Genomic DNA, 17,077 nt, shown 5'->3' with positions numbered 1-17,077 from the left:
ACAGAATCAGAGCTCACGTTTGCAAAGGCTGTTGAAATTGCTGTGGCTATGGAAATCGCGACTAAAGATGCATTTGAGTTGCAAAGTAAAAGAAGTACTGACCTGTCACAAATTTCCCTGCACAAGTTTTCACGCAGTCGACAGCGCCCCCGTGTGGCCAATAAATGCAACAGGTGTGACAGAGATGGTCACAGAGCAGAGGACTGCCGTTTCAAAGACGAAATTGTCACAAATGCAGTAGAAGGGGGCACATTCAAAGAGCATGCAAAGCAAAATTCAGTCACAACAGGAAAACTGAGGAAATTAAAGGGTAAGTGAATGCACTAGCAGAGAACAGTGGCAGTGATTCAGATGAACGATTAATTGGTACAATGGAGTTCAACACAGTGACTTCTCCCAGCAGTAGCATAATATGGGTGACACCAGATATCGAAGGCAAACCCCTCAAAATGGAGCTGGGCACAGGATCTGCAGTGTCTATAATTTCCACTACCGTCTACAATGAGCACTTTAAGGCTATCAAGCTGAAGAACACAAATGTGTTGCTGAAGACATACTCAGGAGAGAGATTGAGCCCAATGGAGGCGTTGCAGGTCAGAGTGCATTATGGGGGGCAAACACAGCAGTTACAGCTGTATGTGGTGCCTGGAACTGGCCCCCCATTATTTGGTAGGGAATGGCTTTCAAAAATAAAGCTGAACTGGTGTGACTTGAAAATGCTCCACACGTTCCAGTCGAAAGAGAAAGGCACAGACCAAACACTGGAACACTTGCGGAAGAAATACAACACAATTTTCAGTGATCAGATGGGAACAGTAAAAGGCTTCACAGCAAAACTTGTACTGAGAGATGATGCAACCCCCAAATTCTGCAAAGCCAGATCTGTTCCATACTCCCTGAGACCAAAGGTGGAAGCGGAAATCGATCGCCTGCAGGATACAGGGATCCTGACGAAAGTGGACAGAAGCGAATGGGCCACACCCATAGTTCCTATTGTGAAGAAACTTCAAGGTAACTGTGAATTCAATGTTGCATGTGGACCAATACCCCCTACCACGCCTGGATGACATCTTTGCTGCACTAGCTGGTGGGAAACACTTCAGTAAAATCGATCTGAAACAGGCTTACCTGCAGCTACCAGTTGAAGAGAGTTCCAAACAGTACCTGACAATAAACACACACAAAGGTCTATACAGGTATAACCGCCTGGTGTTTGGCATTGCATCAGCCCCAGCCATTTGGCAACAAACTATTGACCAGTGTATCCTGGATGACATGATCATAACAGAACGCACCGACAAAGAGTTCCTGGCTAACCTGGAAGAGGTCCTGAAAAGACTGAAAGAGTATGGTCTACAGGCAAACTTAAAGAAGTGTGAGTTCTTCAAAGACAAAATTGTCTTCTGTGGACATGAGATTGACTGCAATGGATTGCACAAAACACAGGACAAAATTGAGGCAGTGGTACAGGCACCACGACCACAAAATATCACAGAAGTGAGATCTTTCACGGGACTGATCAATTACTACAGAAGATTCCTCCCAAACCTTTCAGCAGTACTCCAGCCTCTAAATCAGCTCCTGGAAAAGAATAGGACATGGCGGTGGACAGAGCAGTGTGAACATGCATTTTTGGAGGCAAAACTGCTCATAACATCTGAACAGGTCCTCATGCATTACGACCCTGAAATGCCAGTGAAGTTGGCTTGTGATGCGTCCCCTTATGGCTTAGGTGTCGTCCTTTCACACACACTAAAAGATGGGTCAGAGAGGCCAGTTGCATTCGCGTCACGAACATTGAATGATGCAGAGAAAAACTACTCACAAATCGACAAAGAAGCACTGGCACTAGTGTGGGGCGTCAAGAAATTCCACCCATACCTATATGGCAAGCGTTTCACACTGGTTACAGATCACCAGCCGTTGCTTTCCATTTTCAGTCCAAAGAAAGGCATTCTGGCAATGACAGCAGCCAGGTTACAGCGATATGCCCTGTTCCTTGCCAGTCATATGTATGACATTGAGTTTAAGCCGTCATCCCTCCACACAAATGCAGATGGATTATCCAGACTGCCGTGTACAAGAGAAAGACAAAGGAGGGTGGATGCAGTGAACATGTTCCATACCGCTCAGCTCGAGGCACTACCAGTCACAAGCACAGTTATCAAACAGGAGACAAGGAAAGATGTGACCTTGTCAAAAGTGTACACCTACACCATGTCAGGATGGCCAGCTACTGGCAGAAAGGAGCTGACTCCGTATTTCCAGCGGAGAAACGAAATTACAACGTACCAAGGATGTTTGATGTGGGGAATGAGAGTCATGATACCCCAGAAATGCCAACATCTAGTCTTGCAGCAACTACATGAAGGTCATGTTGGAATTGTCAAAATGAAGCTGCTCGCAAGGAGCCACTTCTGGTGGCCAGGTCTGGATCAACAGATAGAAAACATGGCGAAGAACTGTAGCGGATGTTTGGAAACCCTTCACATGCCTGCTCCTGTCCCAGTCCACCCATGGGAATGGCCCGCAGAGCCATGGCAGAGAATTCATGTGGACTACGCTGGTCCCTTTGAAAAGCACATGTTTCTGGTTATAGTGGATGCCCATTCCAAATGGCCAGAGGTGTTTTGCACTGACTCCTCCACCTCAGCTCAGAGGATAGAGTGTCTCAGAACAACGTTTGCACGCTTCGGTTTGCCATTGCAGCTGGTAAGTGACAACGGGCAAGCTTGTGATGAGTTTACAAGATTCATGTCAGTAAATGGAATCAAACACTCAACCTCAGCTCCATACCACCCTGCCACCAATGGGTTGGCAGAACGCTTTGTGCAAACCCTAAAGCAAGGACTCCGTGCAGCAAAACGAGACGAAGGGACTTTGCAAACAAAACTGGCCAAGTTCCTGGGCTCCTACCGAAACACCCCACATGCCACGACAAATGAAAGCCCAGCCGCACTGATGTTCGGGAGGCCTCTCCGCACACAGCTGGACATCATGAAGCCAAACAGGCGTAATGAAGTGCTGAACAAACAAGCCAAGATGCTCTCCGGTGGCCGGGAGCGCCATCTCCAAACAGGACAGGAAGTGATGGTGCGAGACTACAGAAGAGGAGGGAAATGGATAAGAGGGGATGTACACACACAAACGGGACCCAGAACTTACCAGGTTCAAGTGAGCCCAGACATAATGTGGAGGCGTCACATTAACCAAATGCATTCCACGGAAAACAGCACAACAATCGAGAGAGAACAGGCACAGAGAGATCCTGAGAGTGACACATAGGGAACTGTAGAGGACGGTGGGGCAGTAAAGAGACCCCAGGCTGAAAGAAGGGAACGTGTTGATGAAGGTGCTGCTATAGCAGAAGCTATAATGGAACAAGCACACACTGAGGATGTTCAAGAGCCTCCAGACAATCCGAGGCGCTACCCAGAACGAAGGCACCGTCCACCAGACAGACTAGACTTATAAACAAACAAACAAAAACTAACTGTTCAAGTTCAAATTAAAAGATGCAAAATAACTACAACATGTTCTGGGAAATGCTTCAGTTGTAGTTTGGTAAAAGTAATTCTGATTGTATAAGAGAAGGAATGTTATGTTCTGTTAATTACTGATGTCCCCTTTAAGGCGGGAGCACCCTTGGTCATGCGCAGGTTGTTCTATGTTATTCTGATAATAACTCGTTTGAGTAAATGTGAAGCTCCAGTTCAATTACTTGTATTTCGAGTCTTTCTTATTACATAAATAAGTACTAAGTGTTAAGACACTACACCCGCAATGCTATAGAGAACATGTCCGCACGAGACTGACAGCTTCTCTGAGCCAGGCAAATTTCATTTATCAGGATCCGTATAATGGAGGAAATGGAAATAGGATTTGCAATTATCAAATTAGCAAGCTTATGTTTTGGGTTCTCATGGAGTGTGACAGTTTAACTAAGCTCATGAGGCTTTTATATTTTTGGGGCAGCAGGTGGTTAGTCACATGACTTGGACTCGAGTCACAAATATGATGACTTGCAACTCGACTTGGACTTGAGCCTATGACTCGACCTGGCTTGATACCCTCCCCAAGCCCAAATATTAAAAATGATGCTATTAAAAAAAGTGTGTAGCGCATCAACTCTTCATTTAACGGATTACAGTTTGAATCGGACAGCAGCCAATCAAACTGTGCCAGCTGAGAAAAAGTTGTGGTGGCAAGTGCAGACGAACATGGGCGGGTGAATTCAGATGGAGCCCTTGGAAAGATGATACCCCAAATAATTATTTTCGGATATAAAGATGACGCTGTATCAACAAAAAACGGATTGCAACTTGCAAAACATGCGGGAAGAAAATTACAGATGGAGGCGCAACAATTTCCAACTTTGTTCGACATTTGAAGCTGCAGAAAGAACAGTAAATCGTGGCTAATATAGCCGACAGCTATCCATCACACGAGGTTGTGTGTTTATGAGTGTGTGTAACTTGTTTGTTTCATGGGTTTCTTCTTGCTGGCTTGTGATGTCCGGAGCCTGTATTGTTATGTGCCCACTGCTTGTGATGTCTGTAGCCTGTATTGTTATGTGCTCACTGCTTGTGATGTCTGTAGCCTGTATTGTTATGTGCTCACTGCTTGTGATGTCTGTAGCCTGTATTGTTATGTGCTCACTGCTTGTGATGTCTGTAGCGTGTATTGTTATGTGCGCTCCTCACTGCTTGCCTAGATTAGGTTTGCAGATTGACTCGCCACCACGCTGTTTGGAGCTGGAAAAGATCAAATGAGCACATTTTTGGCAGAGTGCCTCCTAGAATGGTTGTGTACTCTTCCTAACCTGCTGATTACGGCGAGTGCTTGAACCTCTGATTGTGTTTATGCTTCACACAAATCCCACCATCCCCCTCTCGGCTGTCCTCCGCAGTTTTGAGCTTCCTCCGTTGATAATGCATGAAGAACGGCGGCTTATTTCATCTGAGGCGCCGCATTTAGATAGTTTTCCAGATAGAAATGCAATCTATAGATCCGTACTCGATTCTCTATTCTACACGGCAAAGGCTGTTGTAGGTCATGTATTTCTATGTGAATTGCCATGTTGGATGACCAGCAGATACTCTGCTGCTTAATTTTTCTCACGGAGAGCAACCGCCCCACACGACCCGACCCAGCCTACCACGCGTCTCCTGCTGGGGTTCTTTCTCATGGCTACCCATGTATTTCCATGGAAATATAACGTTTATTTGGAAAGTAATAAATACATAGATATTTTTAAACGCATTCACGATTTGCGTAAATGTAATATACTATTACTTTTGTTAAAAATATGAAATGGTATTACATTTGGTGAAGAGCACGTTATAACTTGTTTAGGACTCAAAATTCAAAGTTTAGGACTTGAGACTGTAAAACAATGACTTGGTCCCACCTCTGGTGGTTCGAGCATTGGGCCAGTAACCGAAAGGTTGCTGGATCTAATCCCTGAGCTGACTAGGTAAAAATCTGTCGTTCTGTCCCTGAACAAGGCAATTAGGTCGGCCGACTTCCTTTTGGTCACACATATTCTGAGAAATATCCAAAGAACCAAAGACATTGCTTTAACTGTGAATGTACTTTACTGCATATATTTTCCTCAAATAATGAGTCATGTTTTGTAGCTCAGACAAAAGCACACAGATTGTGTGGGAGAGGGAGAGAGGGAGTGTGTGTGCACATATTGTATTTTATTTTTCCTTGTCAGCCACCATCTCTCCTTACTTTTCCACCAACTGTGAGTAAGCACAACTGCACATGTCCTTTGTGGGAAATGGATAACACAATCTGTAGGACTAAATATTTCCAATCATAATCAAATGGAGCATACATATAAAACAAGTAATCACAATATATTTACATACTAATCAAAATCAAATGTGTGTGAGAAAGTGTATACGTTTTATTTTTTCTAGTTAGCCACCCATCTCTGCTTTGTCAGTCTCCATAGGCCCAGTGTAATTCTCTTCTGGGTGAGGCTGTCGGGCAGTGGTGGAGTGCATGGCAGATCTGAAAGAGAGATGCACAAAGTGACAGTAAATAAACAGCTCAACAACATGTCTGTGTGTACATCTGTTGGTGTGGGTGGGCATATGCAATACAAGTCTGAATTACCTGTATCCATCTGGGTATTCCTCACCGTGGCCAGTGTAGTAAGAACTGGTGCAGCCGGTAAATTAAATAACACAGCAGAGGACTACTGTGACTGCAGCTGAAAACCTGGTGGCAGATCTAAAAGAGAGGCACAATTTTCTTAACTGGCAATCATACAACTAAACAGACTGAATGAGTGTAAGGCCTAGATTCAGACTGAATGAGTCAATCATACACTCATTCAGTCTGTTTAGTTGTAAGGCCTAGATTCAAACAGATCAGGCGTTAACCAGCGATAGCCGACACCCTGATGTTGATGTTTTGGCCGTGTCTGAGGTGTAACCAGCGATAGCCGACACCCGCATAGCTGATGTTTTGGCCGTGTCTGAGGTGTAACCGGCGATAGCCGACACCCGCATAGCTGATGTTTTGGCCGTGTCTGAGGTGTAACTGGCGATAGCCGACACCGGCATAGCTGATGTTTTGGCCGTGTCTGAGGTGTAACTGGCGATAGCCGACACCGGCATAGCTGATGTTTTGGCCGTGTCTGAGGTGTAACTGGCGATAGCCGACACCGGCATAGCTGATGTTTTGGCCGTGTCTGAGGTGTAACCGGCGATAGCCGACACCCGCATAGCTGATGTTTTGGCCGTGTCTGAGGTGTAACTGGCGATAGCCGACACTGCATAGCTGATGTTTTGGCCGTGTCTGAGGTGTAACCGGCGATAGCCGACACCCGCATAGCTGATGTTTTGGCCGTGTCTGAGGTGTAACTGGCGATAGCCGACACTGCATAGCTGATGTTTTGGCCGTGTCTGAGGTGTAACTGCGTTGGATCTGTCAAATCAGTAAGCAGCAGCTCTTGATCATTGTCACAAAACCACATCCGTCCTACTTGCGGTACAAGTTCAGAACTAGAAACTGTAGGTTATATAGAAATTATGACACTCAAATTCAAAATCATTCAACTAAATAATCTGGATTTCTATCAGCCTAATTGAGGTGTAGATTACATCTCAAATTCCAGTGTTCTTGTAAACAGGGCTGCATGAGATTTCTGTTAATGCGATGTCCACTTTAGGTATAATGCCAGGAGCCGCTTGTGAATTTGACAGCTCTAACACCTCAGACACCGCCAAAACAACCGCTATGTGGATGTCGGCTAAAGCAGATGTGATTAAATAGCGCCCCAAGTGAGGGAGAGTGTGCATATGTGTATACATGCATGTGATAATCACCTGTATCACCTTTCATGGCCAGTTTAGCAGTTGCAGGGCACACGACTCCAGCTGTGAAGACTGTGGTTGAGCTAAAAGAGAGAGGAACAATTTTCTTAAGTTAAAATAATTATTACAACAAAACTGAGTAAGTGATTGAGTGTGTGTATATGTGTGTGTGATACTTACCTGTACCAAATCACACTGCTTCAGGTCTACAAGCCTATGGAAGTTCCAGCGTGCCACTCCAGGCATTGAACAGCTTGGTGGAAACACTTACCTGTCACCCACCGAACCTGGTTGGCAGATCTGAAAGATAGGCACAATATAATTTTGAATGAATTCTGGCTGTCCCCAGTCCACCTGGTCATGCTGCTGCTCCAGTTTCAATGGTTCTGCCTGCGGTTGGGGAACCCTGACATGTTCACCGGACGTGCTACCTTGACCCGGACCTGCTGTTTTCGACTCTCTCTCTACCCGCTGTCTCAACCTCTGAATTGTCGGCTATGAAAAGCCATCTGACATTTACTTCTGAGGTGCTGACCTGTTGCACCCACTGATTATCATTTGACCCCGCTGGTATTCTATGAACATTTGAACATCTTGAAGAACAATCTGGCCTTAAATGGCCATGTATTCTTATAATCCTCACCTGGCACACCCAGAAGTGGACTGGCCACCCCTCAAAGCCTGGTTCCTCTCTAGGTTTCTGCCTTTCTTGGGAGCTTTTCCTAGCCACCATGCTTCTACACCTGCATTGCTTGTTGTTTGGGGTTTTAGGCTGGGTTTCTGTATAGCACTTTGTGACATCTGCTGATGTAAAAGAGCTTTATAAATACATTTGATTGATTGGACTCACGGTCTTTATTTTAACTAGGCAAGTCCGTTAAGAATTCTTATTTACAAGGATGGCCTACCCCGGCAAACCCGTGCCAATTTTGCACCGCCCTATGGGACTCCCAAACAATGGCCAGATGTGATACAGCCTGGATTCGAACCAGGAACTGTAGTGACACCTCTTGCACTGAGATGCAGTGCCTTAGACCGCTACGCCACTCAGGAGCCCAATCTTACCTTGTCTTTAATGAAGACTGACGTCACTCTACTTGTTTTTCTATAAGCATATTGACGAAGAGATGCGGACTGGTGGACTTTCATTATTAGCTAGCTGTTAGTTTCATGGGAAGGGAATTGACGGCACTCTGTTGTAACATTGAAGACCTCACTGACCATCAATGTCAGACATGAGAAAAAGTCCAGAATGAGTTCTACCTTCTCCGCATAAACTTAACAGGCAACTTAAGAATTTATTTGGCAACTGAGATGAGTAAAGGAAGCATCATTCAGTGGATGTACATAAAGTGTACAAGACACCCTTGTAAACTTAGAACAGCCTCAATTTGTCAGGCATGGACTGTACAAGGTGTTGAAAGCATTCCACAGGGATGCTGGCCCATGTTGGCTCCAATGCTTCCCACAGTTGTGTCAAGTTAGCTGGACTTCCTTTGGGTGGTGGACCATTCTTGATACACACAGGAAACTGTTGAGCATGGAATAACCCTGCAGCGTTTGTTGGGGAATAATCAGGATTGGTTGGTAACATAGGTAAGATGTTTTATATTCATCATATGCTTATGAGTTATTTCTCATAAGAATGTATTTTGTTGTACTATAGTGGTGGCCATTGGCAGTTATCTGTTCTATGTCAAGAAAGGTTGCATGGGCCGCAGAGAGGGGAGAGGTCAAGGTGTCATCATGTGTAAACATATCTTTTGCTCCACTGTGTCTGTGTGCCAGTCACTCCCTACTTTTCCCATCGGGGAGAGGAGGATGGCAGTGTCTGGCAGTGTCTGCTCCCCGTGAGCTTGTCCAAGATTGGTTGTATTTAGAATTGGTTGTATCTAAATGACAATTTGATATATGCCTGTTGATATGGAGGATTGGTTTATGGTTCTGGGGTTTGAGTAAGGAGACAAAGCTGAACGATTTATTATGTCTATGCTCTCTGACTATGTGTGTTCTTTGCTATTAAAGGATCGCAGTTGCAATGTGTAAGGGGCTCTCAGAGAATTCATTGATAGACACTGAATTTGAACTGAGAGTCACAGGGTTGTGATAGAGCTCATATAATTAAAGACGGACTTTGATAACTAACTCTGACTTGTGTTGTGGTTTGCGCTCATGATTTGGTAAATAGAGGAAATTTCCACGACACGTTGCAGTTCTTGATTAACTCAAACCAGTGCGCCTGTCATCTACCATACCCGTTCAAAGGCACTTAAATATTTTGTCTTCACCATTCAACCTCTGAATAGCACACATACACAATCCATGTCTCAAGGCTTAAAAATCCTGTTGAAAAAGGGAAGTGTTACTAAGGTACACAATAGTAGGTTTTGGTAGACAGCAGGTGCTCCTTGGTAGAGGTTAATTGGGCATCAAAAAGAAAGGAGGCTCCTTCTTTAACTTGTCTCGTCCCCTTCATCTACACTGATTAAGTGGATTTCACAGGTGATGTTAATACAGGATCATAGCCTTCACCTGGTCAGTCCATGTCATGAAAGCACAGGTGTTCCTAATGTTTTGTACATTGTTTATAATTGTCTTACTTCTGTCACAACCTGGCTCTTAGATGGTGACAAGCAAGGGAGTCCACACGTTGGCAGTTAAGGAGTAACAAAAATACTTATTAAACCACCAACAAAGTACAAAACCACAGAGGAAAACTAACCTGTGAAGTGTGACAGTAGGCATGTAATGGAGATGCATGATGAAGGTAAACCCGTGTGTAAGTGTTGAAGGGTGCACCTAATTAAAAAACCAATCAACCATATCTAAACAGTGCTTGTGGTGAGAAAGCCGGGACTGGGCACCAGGAACTTTTACCTCCTAGTTGATCCCAAACCCAGGTGCAACTTGTCACCTTAACGACCCAAACAGCTCCACCTGTGCCCAATCTGCAACTAAAAGCACAAAATCAAGTTTAAAGGGAAATTCCACCACTTTTCAACTTCATATTAATTATCTCCAGCACCATATGAGTGTTTACATACGGTATGTGAAAACAGCACGCTTTCACATTCATGTTCAAGGAACTACAATACAAAGCAGGCATACCCGGAATGATTAGATTAGCTATTAGCATAACTCAGGAGCTGTTAAAAAAAACAGGAAGCAGCAAGTACCTGTTTGTTTTTCTATTGAACAGTATTGTCCAGCAAGGCCTGTCATGGCAGAGTTGTAGGTGCTTTTGAACCATGCACTCAATGGCAGCCCGGTCACATTCACAAAACTGCTGCTGGCATTAGAAGAATCTGTGCGACTCAAAGAACATTAGTTTGATGGATTACTTCTGATGTTGTCATGACTGTCTTGCGAGGATCCAGATAGGTCAGAACAAGTTCGCAATGAATGACTTCAACCAGACCCTCAGAAGGAGAGAACTGGTGGGGTTTAACAACTTACACCGTGTTGTAAATCAAGGACAGAACATTCAGCATCTCCCAGAGGCCTTTGTTTCACAGACTTTTCCTGCTGAAACATGTTCTAAAGTGAAAACTGGAACAATATTTCTAACAGAGAACGTGGGGAATGGTCAGAGGCGATCTAAAGAACACTAATGCAGTTTTGGTTGTTATTTTGTGATGACATTAAAAATGGTATAAAGGAAATACTGAACCGGAAGGTTGCAAGTTCAAAACCCCGAGCTGACATGGTACAAATCTGCCGTTCTGCCCCTGAACAGGCAGTTAACCCACTGTTCCTAGGCCGTCATTGAAAATAAGAATTTGTTCTTAACTGACTTGCCTGGTTAAATAACCCACTACATGTTTATTTATTTATTTATTTCAACCTTTATTTAACCAGGTAGGCAAGTTGAGAACAAGTTCTCATTTACAATTGCGACCTGGCCAAGATAAAGCAAAGCAGTTCGACACATACTAGGACACAGAGTTACACGTGGAGTAAAACAAACATATATACGATGTGAGCAAATGAGGTGAGATAAGGGAGGTAAAGGCAAAAAGGGCCATGGTGGCAAAGTAAATACAATATAGCAAGTAAAACACTGGAATGGTAGATTTGCAATGGAAGAATGTGCAAAGTAGAAATAAAAAGAATGGGGTGCAAAGGAGCTAAATAAATAAATATGTACGAGGTTTCAATGTGTTGTGCATGAAATATGAAAAATTATGAAAGTGTTTTTATTAAGAGAGGGACATGATTTTAGGAGCCATAAGAGATAGTTTTACATGTCAGCCTGATGGAACCGGCCCTCTCGAACAAACTGCATGAATGATGGGTAACGAAATTAACAAACTCAATCACTGGTTCAGCTGATTAACTTTTTTTTTACCACAGTTGGTGGTGTTTCCCTTAGAGTAGGTGAAGTTCTTTGAGATGCTCACACGTTCCTATCTGCAGCTCTTAGCAGTCACGGTCTGATAGCATCATCTTCTGTGTGTATAACACTATCTGGAGAGTGGGAATAATATAAGACGTGTTTTCAACCCAATAATAGAGTTGATTTGGCCAACGATAATGTTTGTTCACTTCGTTGCTATGGTCACCGGCGGCCATTGCCTTCCATGTGAAGGGACCAGCCGCTTTGACTAGAGCAGTTGTTTTCAGAGAGCATCAAGACAACCACCCCCTCTGCTGAGTGCCTAAGTCAAAACCTCTACAATCAAGGATTGTTGATCAAACCCAGTGAGCAAAGTTGTTTGAAAATGTATTTTCAACGTATTTTGCTCTTAAGGAAAGTATGCCCGCATGTCCCAAGATGGTTCAGGGAGGACTAATGTTAGTGAGTGACCTCCATATAACCTATTATTTGTTTAATTAAATCTCCACCTAGCCGAACTCTATGCCTTGAGAATGAGCTTAATCTTTTGACTACCTAACGGCACTTAAGGTTTGTGTCCTCTTGGACTCTATCCTGCATGGGGTGGAGAATGCTCTACTGGGAGCACATGTGTGAGTGCATACAGGGCCAACACTGCAGCACAGCCTAAATCAGCATCTGCGGGGAAAGTGGGGACCTGTTGATGATAATACAAACGGGAACAAAGTAGCTCAAGGCGATTCTCCTGCCAACATCATCAGGAGTATACAGGAACTGATTGCCGGAGTTATGGAACTATATCGACATGAAGTAAGGTTTGCTGTTTGCTCCATTCCACCCTGGCCAGTAGGGTAAGATTGTAGAATACCTGATTGGGTCGAGTAGAGTAGAGTCCTGGAAGGCAATATATCCACTTTGATATAGGCTAGATCTAGGCCTCATACATTTTCAAGGCACATTCATTTCTATCATTCCAATTATAAATTCCATAAATAGAGGTCTAGATTTGTTTGACCATCTCAGACAGACCCTAAAAAGCAGTTACTTGGAGAGCCATGATTTTGGCACCAGTTGTCTACCACCAGCACTATTTTTGCTGTTTTGCTTATACTGTAGGAGCGTTACACTTTGAAATCAAAGTTTGGTTTCATGTTAACATTACTCTACTTTTGAGGTCTGATTACATCTGAATAACTTCAATTTCTGAGTGAAAGAGTGGAGTGGGTTAATTTCGCTTGTGGCCATCGATAAGTGAAGAGATTTAATCTTAGATAGGAAACCTTGGAATGCAAGGGGAGGTGTGAGGAGCAGAAAAGGATTTAGTTCACAGCTCGCTGGGGAGCCGACATGCACTCAACTCAGATTGTGTCTGGTATTATGACACCAAATGTGATAACCAGTTGACCTCAAATGTCAGCAAGTACAGGAGTAAGCTTAATAGCTTTGAGATTGCTATTTTTTATTTTACTAGGCAAGTCAGTTTAAGAACAAATTCTTATTGACAATGACGGCCGAGAAACAGTGGGTTAACTGCCTTGTTTAGTGGAAGAACGACAGATGTTTACCTTGTCAGCTCAGGGATTCAATCTAGCAAACATACGGTTACTAACCCAACGCTCTAACCACTAGGCTACCTGCCGCCCCAAACAATTGCAGAGATGCCAGGGATTGAACCCGGGGCCTCACACAAGCAAAGCATTAAGCTTAATAGCTTTGAGATTGCTATTCTGAAAAGCGCTATCAAAGTTACATTTATTATTATTTATCAGTGTCTGTGAGACCGTCCCTAAATGGAGAATCTCCACTGAGTATGCTTTTAATTAAGTTCAGCACTAGGTTTAATCTGTGTCCCTCTGTGAAGACTGGACTGTACTGTACTGTATGTCTCTGGGACATAGATTACAATCTTACCTATAAGGAGATCCTCTGTGTTTAGGTCCATCGTCTCTGGGATATGGAGAATTATGGAGTTCTTGGAAATGACTGAGGAAAACATGCAGAAAGACAGTTATGGCTGGCTTGTTCAGATAATGTTTCATCTAGAAATTCATTTTTTACAGAATGTTAGAATGCTAGAATGTCTTTAGTCAGAAAAGAACCGGTTACACATTGCAGTCAATTTTCTACAACTTTTATTGCATTTAGTTATCTAACTCACAATTTTGTCACCACAAAACAGGAGGCCTGGCCTCTATCATTTCTATTGTTGAAATGATTGGATGTACTTTACTCACTGTTTTGAAATGTAGATCGGTTAACAATCCATGTCAGAAACATGATTTATGCCTAGAATAATGAAAGAAAACATCTGTAAATTTAACAATTTTTCTTTAATTATTTGACTAGTGTTGGTCAATTTCTTCAACAGATGAGCAGGTCTATATAATTATCAAACTTATATATTGGTAGTAGAAAGGAAATGGACTCTTTGTTTAAGTATTATGATTCTCCTTTAGTAATACAATTGCATGGCAGAAGTTGATACAGAGTACAGTAGATGACAGTTCTCTCCAAGTTCTGCAAGGTGTCTAAGACATCCTGCCTCCCCATTGACATTTCACAATAGATAAGTCTAAGCATCCTCTGCCAGGTGGCGGTTTCCATCAAGCCTGCGGTGGCCTTGTGTTCTCAGAAAACCAGTCGTATTCTCAGAACCTCAGACAGTCACGGTGGGACCCAGACAGGAGGAGTGTGAGCGTAGGCAGTTTCCGCCTTCTGATAGTGTCTGCAGGGCATATCACTCAAAACAGGTTTTAACACACACAGAAAGGTATCCTGAGAGGAGACCTTAACAGTTTATCATAACACTTTATTAACCCTTTAAAAGGTATGAGGCCTTGGTTTAATCCCTTCACTAGATAGGATGTGGGTTATATCCACTTAAACTTTCTAGCGCAACATTCCGCTGAAAAGGCAGAGCGCGAAATTAAAAAATATTTTGGGGAAATATGTAACTTTCACACATTAACAAGTCCAATACAGCAAATGAAAGATAAACACCTTGTTAATCTACCCATCGTGTCCTATTTCAAAAATGCTTTACAGCTAAAGCACAACATATGATTATGTTAGATCACCGCCAGATCACCGGATTGGAGTCACAAAAAGCAGAAATAGCAGAAATATATAAGTTAATCGCTAACCTTTGATGATCTTCATCAGATGACACTCATAGGACATCATGTTACACAATACATGTATGTTTTGTTTGATAATGTGCATATTTATATCCAAAAATCTCAGTTTACATTAGCGCCTTACGTGCAGTAATGTTTTGATTCCAAAACATCTGGGGATTTTGCAGAAATACTCCTAATAAACATTGATAAAAGATACTAGTGTTATTCACAGAATTAAAGACAGACTTCTCCTTAATGTAACCGCTGTGTCAGATTTCAAAAAAACTTTACGGAAAAAGCATAATCTGAGAACAGCGCTCAGAACCCAAAACAGCCAGAGGAATAGCCGCCATTTTGGAATCAACAAAGTTAGAAACAACACCATAAATATTCACTTACCTTTGATGATCTTCATCAGAAGGCACTCCCAGGAATTCTAGTTCGACAATAAATGACTGATTTGTTCCATAAAGTTCAATCATTTATGTCCAAATAGCCACTTGTTGTTAGCGTGTTCAGCCCAGTAATACATCTTCATGAGGCGCAGGCACTTCATCCAGACAAAAACTCGAAAAGTTCTGTTACAGTCCTTTAGAAACATGTCAAACGATGTATGGAATCAATCGTTAGGATGTTTTTAACATAAAACATCAATAATGTTCCAACCAGAGAATTCCTTTGTCTTCAGAGAAGCACTGGAACGCGAGATAACTCTGTCGGGAGCGCGCGTCATGAGACCAAGGCTCTCTGCCAGACCACTGACTCAAAGAGGTCTCATGAGCTCCTCCTTTATAGTAGAATCCTTATTCAAGTTTCAAAAGATGGTTGACATCTAGTGGAAGCCATAGGAAGTGCAATTTTATCCATATCTCAATGTGTATTCGGTAGGCCAAGCTTTGAAAAACTACAAACCTCAGATGTCCCACTTCCTGGTTGGATTTTTCTCAGGTTTTCGCCTGCCATATGAGTTCTGTTATACTCACAGACATCATTCAAACAGTTTTAGAAACCTCAGAGTGTTTTCTATCCAATAGTAATAATAATATGCATATATTAGCATCTGGGACAGAGTAGGAGGCAGTTCACTCTGGGCACGCTATTCATCCAAAAGTGAAAGTGCTGCCCCCTATCCCAAAAAGTGTGAATCTCAATTGTATTTCCTTGATTCCTTCCGTCCTATCTCCTCGCCTCATGATTCTGTAAAAAAAATAGATTCAACCTTTATGGCATTCCTGCAACGTGTTTGTTTTCCAGGACAGGACTCCCACTGGGCACAGACGTCAGTTCAACACCTGGTTTTGATTTACATTTGGTTGAGTTGTGAACTAATGTGAATTCAATTTGAAATCAAACAAAACATTCACCCCGTCATTGGATTTAGGCAAAAGGTTTGGTGAGAAAAAGACTAAATCCCCTCACGTTGATAACTTAGTGCAAGAGTATTACACAACACAGTAAACACAGAGGAGAAACATACAATAGGCAATAGTAGTACTATAAAGAACAACAAGCAATAATTATATACATGTTACACACTCACTTTGTGGACGCACACCATTCCACAAGTCCAGAGTGTGTCCAGTTGTTGATGGGCAGAGACAGAGATGTTGCTCTCTGCCACTGCTTGAGGGAGACTGCAAGTATTGTGTGGCGGCAGATGTCCGTCCCCCTAGTAACCTCCCTAGCAACCTATCAGGGCCCAGTTCACACAGGTCATAGAGTGTTTGAGAGGCAGGTTTATGGTACCCCCTAGACTCTCAGGATCTGGTCGTGGGGGGTGGGGAGTGGAGTGCAGCTCAGGGTTGTGAGGTGCTGATAACAGTCACCTGCAGGGAATTCATAACAATTCTGCTCTAAAACTCTTTGGCCTGCGACTCTCTTCTCTCTCTCCCCCTCTCTCTCTAGGACTTCAAACAGATCAGCTCACCTGTCACTCTAACTTGGCATGGTGCGGAACGGAGAATATGAAATGCTTCATTAATGTTATTCATGCCCCAAGCACATTTGTCCCCTGGAAAAGACAGCACTTGTGATTCGACAACAATGCATGAGAGATCATAGCGTCTAGTCTGATATGACTCATTTCTGGCACCACACTGCTAATTTTGGTGTGAAGTGAGCTTCTATTTTGGGGGATGAGACAACGGCATGCACTTCTCCAATTTGCCCATGTCCATTTTCAGAGTGGCAGCAAGTGTCTTATACAAATAAATAACTATTCCTACTCAGACATTAGACTTCAGGGTGATTGTCTGTTGAATCCTCTCATGATGTACAATCTAACTGGT

The 17,077-nt window shown here is 43.1% G+C and overlaps 1 protein-coding gene and 1 long non-coding RNA gene across 2 annotated transcripts; one reads left to right on the top strand and one right to left on the bottom strand.

Moving 5' to 3' along the window:
* The first annotated feature begins 371 nt into the window (after positions 1–371).
* LOC135565652 (uncharacterized protein K02A2.6-like) lies at positions 372–3,285 on the top strand. The gene is made up of 4 exons (XM_065013224.1): positions 372–593; positions 735–1,011; positions 1,229–1,464; positions 1,666–3,285. Exons 1-4 carry the CDS (start codon positions 372–374, stop codon positions 3,283–3,285), a joined length of 2,355 nt encoding a protein of 784 aa, XP_064869296.1.
* Positions 3,286–5,578: 2,293 nt separating this feature from the next.
* On the bottom strand, positions 5,579–16,426 carry LOC115114047 (uncharacterized). Its single transcript, XR_003861183.2, has 5 exons — positions 13,905–16,426; positions 13,582–13,653; positions 7,347–7,634; positions 6,130–6,246; positions 5,579–6,024 (listed from the first exon to the last, which is right to left on the bottom strand). It is a non-coding gene; the product is annotated as an uncharacterized LOC115114047 (long non-coding RNA).
* Between the last annotated feature and the right edge of the window lie 651 nt (positions 16,427–17,077).

This window comes from Oncorhynchus nerka, linkage group LG9b, assembly GCF_034236695.1.
Source record: "Oncorhynchus nerka isolate Pitt River linkage group LG9b, Oner_Uvic_2.0, whole genome shotgun sequence".
Classification (NCBI taxonomy): Eukaryota; Metazoa; Chordata; class Actinopteri; order Salmoniformes; family Salmonidae; genus Oncorhynchus; species Oncorhynchus nerka.
Note: the sequence above shows the minus strand (reverse complement) of the source record. Positions and strands in the feature narration are given on the sequence as shown.